The sequence below is a fragment of the Chinchilla lanigera genome, unplaced genomic scaffold, assembly GCF_000276665.1.
Source record: "Chinchilla lanigera isolate Chin_1 unplaced genomic scaffold, ChiLan1.0 scaffold00065, whole genome shotgun sequence".
In the NCBI taxonomy this organism is placed as follows: domain Eukaryota; kingdom Metazoa; phylum Chordata; class Mammalia; order Rodentia; family Chinchillidae; genus Chinchilla; species Chinchilla lanigera.
In genome coordinates, this window is record NW_004955466.1 from 2,525,192 (window position 1) to 2,535,282 (window position 10,091).

General features: G+C 45.5%; 1 protein-coding gene across 2 annotated transcripts in view; it reads left to right on the forward strand.

Annotated features, from left to right (window-relative positions):
- Positions 1–2,558: 2,558 nt before the first annotated feature.
- Vti1b (vesicle transport through interaction with t-SNAREs 1B) overlaps positions 2,559–10,091 on the forward strand; it is a 21,850-nt gene continuing 14,317 nt past the window's right edge. The window contains exons 1-2 of one of the 2 annotated variants that reach the window (XM_013521894.1): positions 2,559–2,783; positions 8,099–8,157. In XM_013521894.1, coding sequence (XP_013377348.1) covers positions 2,669–2,783; positions 8,099–8,157 — 174 coding nt within the window. In that variant the 5' untranslated portion in view covers positions 2,559–2,668. The remainder of the gene's footprint in view (positions 2,784–8,098; positions 8,158–10,091) is intronic. The other variant, XM_005399067.2, reaches the window with a different exon arrangement.

Here is a 10,091-nt window from a genome sequence, read left to right on the forward strand (position 1 = left end):
TTATGCCATGCAAATTTCGAGGAAACCTGCAAGAACTACGCCTCAGGCTGGCATCAGGTCCAAGCATCCTATTGAAAACCTGCTCGAGTTCTCAAGAGAAGTCCATGTGCCAGGTTTTGGGAACTGTTCTGTCCCTGTGTTTTGGGGTCTTGTAATTACTAGGTCAGGCCTTCCTCCCCAGCCAGCCTTGCCACATCCTAATCTGTCGAATTAGAGCATGCGTGACGCTCTGGGTTCCATGCCTAGCACTAGGGGGAAAAAGATAAAATGATCTCTATACTATATTTGGCAAACTTTGGTCTAACATAATGCTGCCAAAGGAAGTCTGAGGAATTGGTAATGTTCCCAGCCCTTATGTGGAGTATGTTATGCTAAGAGAGTTTGTGATTTTCTTGGACTGACAATTATACTTTGGTAGGGAAAGTAGTTATAGGACCAGTTTTCACTTTTCATATTTGTAAAAGATCTTCATTGGCCCTGTCTTGGCCAGTAAGTTATATTTTAGAAATAGTCATTTAATGGGAGAATTGGGAAATTTTATAATGGCACAGTTGAATAACTGAATATTTTACCTAATTTGCTGAACTGTCAATGGCAGTATCTTTTTGATTGTCATGGTTGTTTTTCTGGTATTGGGCATTGAACCTAGGGTCTTTGCATTGAGCTAGACCCCAGCCCTTTTATTATTTTGAGACAAAGTCCTGCTAAGTCACTAAGATGCCCAAGCTGAGCTCACACTTGTGGTTGTCCTGCCTGAGTCCCAGAGTGCTGAGATTATAGGCACGAATTATGCTTTTATTTACTAGAATAAAAGCTAAGAATTAAACTTTTTCTTTTTTTTTTAGGTAGGGTTTTGCTGTGCAGTTCAGGCTGGCCTTGAACTCACTTTATAGCCCAGGCTGGTCTCGAACTTGCAGTGATCCTCCTGTCTCAGCCTCCTGAGTGATGGGATAATGGATGTATGCCACCATGCCTGACCAAAATTAAACTTTTATAATAAAAAACACTTTTTAGGACTGGGGATTTAGCTCAGTGGCACAGCGCCTGCCTGGCAAGCACAAGGTCGTGAGTTTAATTCCTGGTACCGGAAAAAACAAAACACTTTTTATTATTACAGCTGTGCAATTACAGTACTTCTCATTCTAATGGATAAATGTGTCCCAGAATCTAGCTAGAGCATGATTGCAATGCACATGTCATTAATTTGAGTGATGTGATTACCTGATCATTTTCTATTTCTCCTGTATGACACTGTTCAGCGATCACTTTTTCTACATTTCTTGACCAGCCCAAGCTGTCCTATTTCCTTTTTGTGTCTCCTCTTTAGTCTGTCACCCAGTGCTGTCGGACTTCCTACACTGCTGCTGACCTCAGACTTTGTCATCTCACTGAGCTCAGAGATATTAAGCGTTCAACAAAATTGCCATTTGTTGAATAATATTGGGTCAGTGAATTCCAGCTAAAGAGATAACGGCCCAAGAGATAAAAACCAAAGCATTTCCCTCTGTGCGTTCATGTATACATTTTTTTGTGGTTTTTTTGAGGTGCTGGAGATCCAAGGCTTCATGCATGCTAGGCAAGTGCTCTATGGCTGAGCTACAACCCCAGCCCCACGTACTTTTTAATATGTTTGCCTTTTAATACATGTGGGCAGTTTAAATATTAGGTTCCCAAGCAAACATGTGAGCATACGCAAACCATGTAATCAGTGTGCACCGGAATTTACACCCATGGAGTGGAGGGCTTTATCACTGTTAACACGTTACATTTTGCAGATTATACCTGATAAAGCTGTGTCCACCTTCCTCACCAGATTATAAATTACCCAAGGCCACAGAGTAAATCCGTTTTGTTCACCAATATATGCACAAAACAAAAACAAATACATGCTCAAATCACTGCGGAATACCATTTCGTAAACACCTGTTGTAGGCGAAGGCACGAGACTATCTCTTGCACGACAAGGCGGCCGCCGGAGGCTCAGTGCGTATTTTGCGGTCACAGCCTAGGTTCCACTTTCCAAACTGTATGACCCTGGCCCGTTGCCCTCCCTAGTAACAGCACTCTGTGCAGCAGCCTGAGGGAGACTGGTACGCTCACCTTGCCAGGGCTAAAAGCGAACACTTAACAGACCAGCTGAGAAAGTCACGTGGTAAAGCAAAACCCAGGGCAGCGACGATGACGTCTAGATACGTGACATCACGTCACGCGCGGTGGCCAGGCCGAGCACGTAACCTTGCGTCGGGGCCGGACTACAACTCCCGGCATGCACTGCACGCCCCCCCCCCTCCGGCTGGCGGGTCCTGGAGGTAGCGGCCGAGCTGCCCGTCTCGCGGGTCACCGCCGACTGTCCACAGCGGCGCCTTCCCTACCCTGGGCCGGACGTCTCCAGGGCCGCGCACTGCCGCCTGCCCCGGCGGTGCGCCACCTCTGCCTCGGCATCGCCCGGGCAGCATGGCCCGCACGGCTTCCCGGCAGGCTTCCGCGCCCGGCGCTCAGCGGGGACCGGCAGCGGGGTGGGCGTTCCGCTCCGAGGACCCCGGCGCGACCCCGGAAGCGCCTTGTTCCGGGCGGCGGAGGCGCGGCGGTGCGGTGATGGCTTCGGGGCTGGGCGGCTGACCGCTGGGCGAGGAAGGGGCCTGGCGCCCGGAGTCTCGGCGGCAGCGCCATGGCCGCCTCCACCGCCTCCTCCGAGCATTTCGAGAAGCTGCACGAGATCTTCCGCGGCCTCCATGAGGACCTGCGCGGGGTGCCCGAGCGGCTGCTGGGGACCGCCGGCACCGGTGAGGCGGGGGCGGCCGGCGGTGGGAGCGCGGCCTGCGCGTTCGGGAGCGGGAGCCCCCACCCGCTCCGCTTATTCAGGCGCGCCCGAGGACTGGCAGGGTCCCCGGGCCGGGGTCCCCTCGCTGCCCGCTAGGGTGGACTGGGCACGGGCGCAAGGAGGCAGGTCCGATTGTCGTCTCCCTCGGGCCCGCCCGCGCCCCCAGTGTACCCTTCTCCTCGCTTCCCCTCTGACCTGAGGCCAGAGGAGGGTGGGGGCTTTTAAATCCGCTGTCCTGTGCTTCAGTAGAATGGGTTTCTTTTTTAGATCTGTATTTTGTTGAACTCGTTATTGTCAACAGAAAGTCACAGTTTTCACTGGACGGAGAAAGGATTTGTAGTACAAGAAGGACCAATAACTAGAAAGGATCGTAGTTTGTTTTTTGTTTTTTGTTTTTTTTTTTTAAGAATTTTGAGACGGGGTCTAGTCCAGCCTGGTCTTGAACTCACCATGTAGCCCGGGCTGGCCTCGAACTCGTATCCATCCTTCTGCCTCAGCCTCCTGAGGACTGGGATTACAGGTGTGCGCCACTAGCCTGGCAAGAATCATAGCATTAGGGGCTGGACTGTCCAGCGTCGAAGGGGAGTTTGCTAGGCCGAGGGGAAATGGAAACAGGCAAGGAAGGAATGAGAAGTTGAAAATCTCCAGCTATGGAATTTAGAGCATATATGGGAAAGAAACAGCCGGATTGCGGAGGGACCTACATGTCGCATTAAGACGTTTGGACTTGACAGGGAGGATCCTTAAGGGAATTCAAGCAGCTGATTAATACAGCCTTTAAATCTAGGAGGGTGCTGATGGCTGGATAGAGGATACGAGAGTGGCTGTAGGGGACCATGTTGGGACCCTTGGTGGCAGTCATCTAAGTAACACGGGAATCTAGAGCAGGATAGCAGAAGCAATTTTAGCAAGTTTTGTGGCAGTGACAGACCATTACCATATATTGTAGTAATCCGCTGAATATTGCCGTAAGCACATACACCATAATTTCCAGGTTGTTTTGCAGCATTTGAAGAGGTTTCTGCAGATACCTCAGAATGCTTTAATTGCTTAATCTAACTAATGTTAAGTGCCTGTAGTCATGATTTCTAGTTTTTATTTTATAGTACTGGAAGATATTTTTCAGTGGGTCAGAATGTGGTATATGATGAAATTATTGAAAGTTTCCCATTTTAATTCACTTAAATTTCAGTATCTTTGCTAAGACCCCATTATTTCGTGAGCCACAAAAAGCTCATCACTATGGAGTACCGTGTGCAGCAGGCTGGTAAGTGGCAGTTACTCGAAGGCTGTAGAACTTTAATTACTCCAGCTCTGTTTATACTCATTTCATTTTGTTTTTGTTCCTGGGTCTTGCTACCTAAGGATTTGTTGTTGAAAACAGTGGTAGCAGGCTGAGGATAAAGCTTGGTGGTCGAATGCTTGAGAGTCCTGGGTTCCCTCCCCAGCATCACTTAAGGACAAAAAATAATCATAGTTCCTAGTTATTAAAACCTTATTATTCCTGGCACTTGTTAAGTGCTTGTTATTTATTAGCTGAAACAACCTTTAAACAACCCCATGAGGTCAGTACTGTTATATTCCCTGTTGACAGATGAGGAAATGGTTTGGAGGGATCTGATGGTTTTACCTGCTGTGCTGAGATCCAGTTAGTCTGCTCGTAGGGGCTGTTGGTCACAGGAATGCCCACCGTGGGGCGCCAAGAACAGATGAACCACAAGCCTTTCAGGTTCTGGTCTAACTGAAGTCAGGATGGTGTTCGAGGGCCCAGATCAGTCATTCTCGAGCTGGTAATTCAAACCCCCGGAAAGAATGGAGCCCGGCCCCCAGGGGCAGTGCTGAGGTAGGCTTTCTCTAGCTCATGTTTCCAGGCCGACTGTTTTCATCTTATTTCGTGCCCAGGAGACTGTGCCACACCCCCCCACACACATTACCAAAGGGGGTGGTCTCAGTGAGTCCCCCGTGTGAGAGGTCTGAGCAGGTGGGGGGTTTAGGGGTGGTGGTTCTGGAGTGGTTCATTCTTATTTCTGGTGCCCCTTCCATCCCAGGCAGTACTGCTGTTTCATGGTTGGTTGTAGCATTAATTCTAACCAAAAAAAAATATTTTTTTAAATAGCAGTTGCTAAAAGCTGTGTGCTGGGAGTGTGAAAACTCCCCTCAGCTGTGTGTTGTGCGCAGAAGCATTGAGAGTCACAGGCTTGCATCCTAGGACTAACATCGCAGTGCGCTTACTGCTGGTGCAGCCTTGGGGGAGCCGCTAAGCTTCTCCAGGCTCCAGCTTCGTGGCAGACCTACTGCACACGCACCATAGCGGGCTGTTCGTATCATTGAAAGCACTGAAAGGTTCACCCTCATTGGACTAGGTGACCTCTGTGGTTCCCCCATCCCTAATGTTCCTTGGTTTCTAAGGGTAGAGGCAGCTTTTGAACCCTTCCAGTTGGATAGAGGTCAACCTCTTGTTTGGGGCGGCGGGGTGGTGGTGGTGGTGGTTGGTTTTTTGAGAGGTCTCCCTCCCTGTGTAGGTCAGGCTGGCCTTGAACTCATTATGTCGCCCAAGCCGACCTTGAACTCAAACTCACCACAGTACTCTTGCCTCGGCCTCCTAAGTGCTGGGATTACAGGAATGCGCCCCCTGGGGCTACTGAGATCAGCCTCTTTGGAGCCTTGACAAATATTTGCCTTCCTGGCATATCATCAGAAGGAATGATTTCAAAGGCTATTTTTTTTTGCTTTAAATCTTAAGAGGCCATAAAGGATCTCATAAATGGGAACATCTTCAAATTATTTTCAAGCAGAGCATATTTCTTTTAAAAGAATATAAACTGTAGCCGGCCGTGGTGGTGCATGCCTGTAATCCCAGCACTCGGGAGGCTGAAGCAGGAGGATCATTAGGAGTTCGAGGCCAGCCTGGGCCACAAAGTGAGCTCAAGCCCAGCCTGAACTGCATAGTGGGACCCTGTCTCAAAAAGACAAAAAAAAAAATATATATATATAAGCTGTAGAGTATGACTAGAACACTGTATATATGAGATCAGATAGAAAGTAGAATATTCTGATTCCAAAAAGACAGGATAAAATAATTATGCAGGGAAGCCAGTAAAAAATACAGCTACTGTCCTTGACTCATTCTGGAATTTGTCTATTGAGAATGTAGATTCTTCATATTATTAACAAAGGAAGAATAAAGGAGGAGACCTTGGAACTAACAGTTGTAGAATAATGTGAGCTAGGAAGGAAATGTATGCATTTGTACAGCATTGCTTCAACTGTCTGGCTTGGATCAGCAGTGGGTGTGCTTGAGTTTGGAGATGTACCGTGTCACAGGAATGGTGACACTGAGGACTTTCGTGACCGCTCACTATAAAATCACAATACAGCTCTGTAGAAGTACCTGTAACATTTATAAGAGGTAAAGGTCTAGAAGCTATAGACAAAGTTAAAAAGAAAAATAAATTTCCCTGTTCTGGGGGGCTTTATCTCAAGTTGAGACCATAGAATTAACACATCCCAGATGATCGTGATCATTTGAAAAGCAGCAGACAGCTGACACTAAATGCTGTTGTGATTAACACAGTGTAACTCTCTATAAAGGGTTAATGTTGCATCTTGTGGGGTTACGTTGGGGCGTAGTATGAAAACCAGGGTAGTCTCAATTATCCCACAAATATCTTGGGACAGCTTGGGATGTAACGTAGTGGTCGAGTACTTGTCTAGCATGTATAAGGTCCTGGGTTCAACAAAAAGCAAAACAGAAAAACCTCAGGACAGCATATTGGGTACCCACAGGCCATCTCTCCACGAGCCCAGCCATTTGTTTTCTTTGACATCCGGAAAAGATTGCTCTTCTCTCCAATAGAAGTGCTGGCTTGTAATTAGGAGTTACATTGAATAAGAAACACATAGTTTTGAAAGACCCAGTTCCCATTCATGCTACAGCATGAATGAACCTTTAAGACATGCTAAGTGAAATCAGCCAAACCCAGGACAAGTATGTGATCTCACATGGTATACCCAAAATAGTGAAACTCATAGAATGGTAATGGCATTTAATGGCTGTGGAGTTTTCATTTTGAGGTAAACAAGTTCTGGAAATGAATCTTGGTAATGATTTCATAGCAGTGTGAATGCACTTAATGACACTGAACTGTATTCTTTAAAATGGTCAAACTGACAGATTTTGTGTTCTTTATCAAAATTAAAAATAAAAACAGGTAAAAGACTGTTTCCCCAGACTGACTGTTATTATGAAAGATGGAAGTTCAAAAAACACTCTAGAGCTGGCGTGGTGGCACACACCTGTAATCCCAGCACTTGGGAGGTTGAGGTAGGAGGATCATTGCAGTGTAAGACCAGCCTGGGCTACAAAGTGAGCTCAAAGCCGGCTTGAACTGCATAGTGAGACCGTATCTCAAAAAAAAAAAAAAAAAAAACACTATAAGCAGTGCACGCCCGTAATCCCAGCACTCGGGAGGCTGAGGCAGGAGGATCGTTGCAAATTCAAGGCCGGCCTGGGCTACAAAGTGAGCCCAAGGCCAGCCTCAACTGTATAGTGAGACCCTGTCTCAAAAAGACAAAAAAAAGAAAAACCATAGTGAAGGCAAAATTTACTTCTCCAGTTAGATGTTTTTAGTTTGAAGCTAAAGCTTGTTCTGTTTTGTTAAAAGATTAGCAATTTTTAGGTATTAAAGACAGCACCAAAATGACATGGGAAGGGCTAAAAGAGAACTGAAAGGGGAATGAGTCTAACTGTGCGAGTCATCTCCCACGCCCCCAGCAGGGAGACTGGCACCACGCCAGCAAGCAGAGGCAGCGGATTTTGAGTTTGTTTGGCAGAAGGCAGTGATTGAGGGTTAATACAGAAGTGACTCACCATGGGGGTGAAAGTGGGAACAGAGATTTCGGAGAACCGGTATTGGTGAACGTTCTTACTGATGCAGCTACCCCTGGTTGGTGCCTCAGGACGAGGTCTGAGAAGAGGTTGAGAATGATTACGGTACACCTGTAGTGTTTCTTAGTAGGGATACAGTGGGCTTTGGAAACAGTTGTTACACAGGACTGTCCCAAGCATGTGTGCTTGTTCCCTGGGTACTGGTAGCCTGTCCGCAGTACTACTCCCGTCCACAGTCACTGTGGTGATAGTAAGGCCCTGTACGTTTCCAAGTGCCTTTTAGGGATTTTTACTACCGCTGCCAAGGGGAAATGTTACCCTAACTAGAGCGCATGGCCTCTACAGACATATGGGAGCAATAATGAGTGAAACTTGTCTATCTTTTGTAGAGGAGAAGAAGAAGTTGATCAGAGATTTTGATGAAAAGCAGCAGGAAGCAAATGAAACGGTAAGAACAAGGATCACATCCTTATTTCTGCTGCTTGGCGTTGATCACGATTAACTATCCCTAACCGATTTGGGTGGTTTTTTTTTTTTTTCTATTCCTGACTATTGATCTCGATTGTTCGACTATTTCTTACTAAATGGGATCAGTAGGGATCAGTGTCGAGGAGATTGGACAGAAACAAGTAAGTGACAGGTAAAGCTAGAAGAAGAAGTCTCTCTTTTTCAGTGTATGTTGTTGGTGTGTCTGCAGTACAGAATGATTGTGTTCCTCCTGGGGAGTTGGTCCGTGTCCAAAATATAGCTCAGTTTGTTTTTTCAGTCCCTTTCCCCTCCCGCCCACCTCCCTCCATATCTTGGTCCCCTTTCCTTTCGTTCAAGATCTGTCTCCCTATTTCCTGTGATTGGGCTTTTGTTTTGGTCCTTATTTACATTTTAGGTTTTCATAGCAGAGAAACCATGTGATAGTTACACTTGTGTGTCTGATAATATATTCTTGATGTATTAAGGACATTTTCTCACACCTTTACCCACGTGGTCTCTTTAGGTGCTGGCTATTAAGATAGGTTACTGTTGTTTTATTAACTCACTGTCATAGAAAGTGTAGCTCAGAGGTGGTTCTACCAAGTTCCTGTCTTAAAAAACAGAGAAATGGCTGGACTTGTTTCCTTGCACAAGATATACAAGAACAGGGTAAATTATCTTAATTGGGACCCAAAGTCTGTCAGAAGTCAGTTCTGGCTGGTGAGCAATTTAACAATGGCTTCTCTTTTACCTGTGGATTTTTTCTTTCTTTCTTTCTTTCTTTTTTTGGTACTGGGAATTGAACCCACAACCTTGTCCTTGGAAGGCAGGCCCTGTGCCACTGAGCTATATCCCAGGCCCTTACCTGTGGATTTTCCTGTACGGCATGTTTTGGTTCTCACCCTTTGAAAGCAAGAGCCTTTTCTAGGGCCAGGGATATACCTCAGTGGCGTAAGCACTTGCCTGGCAAGCCTGAGGCCATGAGTTCAATTCCCGGTACTAAAAAAAAAAAAGTCTCTTCTAGCTCTGACTCATGCTCTGGCTTCCACAAACCCTTGTAGGTTAGGGCTGAAATCTAGGTCCTTGGTAATTCTCTACAGAAATAATTGCCTGTAGTTTTTGTTACTGCAGAGCAAATTGGAGAAAAATTCAGGATAATGCTTGCTTCCAGGAATGAATTTGGAAGTGTTGCTTTCCTTTCAGTTTCATTAAAGAGTTTGAGAAGTAGTGATATTAGATCTTCTCTACATTTCTTGTAGAATTCAGCAGTGAACCCATCAGGACCTGGGCTTTTCTCTGTTGGTAGGTTTTTAACTACACCTTCAATTTCATTGATTGATACTGATTTATTTAGGATTTGTATATCTTCTTGATTCAGCTTTGGTAGTTCATATGTATCTAGGAATCTGTTCCTTTCTTTGCATTTTCCATTTTGTTAGAATATAAGCTTTCAGAGTAGGTATAGATAATCTTCTGGATTTCTGCAGGGTCCATTGTGATTTCACCCTTTCATTCCTAATTGCGTGGATCTGAGTCATCTTTCCTTTTTTGATAAGGTTGGATAAGAGTTTGTTGATTTTATTTAATCTTTCAAAGAACCAACTCTTTGATTAATTGATTCTTCATATTGTTTTCTTAGTTTCCAATGCATTAATTCCTGCTTTAATGTTTATAATTTCCTCCCTCGTATGAGCTTTGGGCTTGGCCTGCTCTTCTTTTTTTCTAGAAGGTTCAACATTAAGTTGTTCATTTGTGATTGCTCTGTTTTCCTGATACGGGTATTCACTACTATAAATTTCCCTCTTAGGACTGCTTTCATTGTATCCCACATGTTCTGGTATGTTGTATTGTCATTATCATTGAATTGTAGAAACTGTCTAATTTTTTAATTTCATCTGTGACCCATTGGTTGTT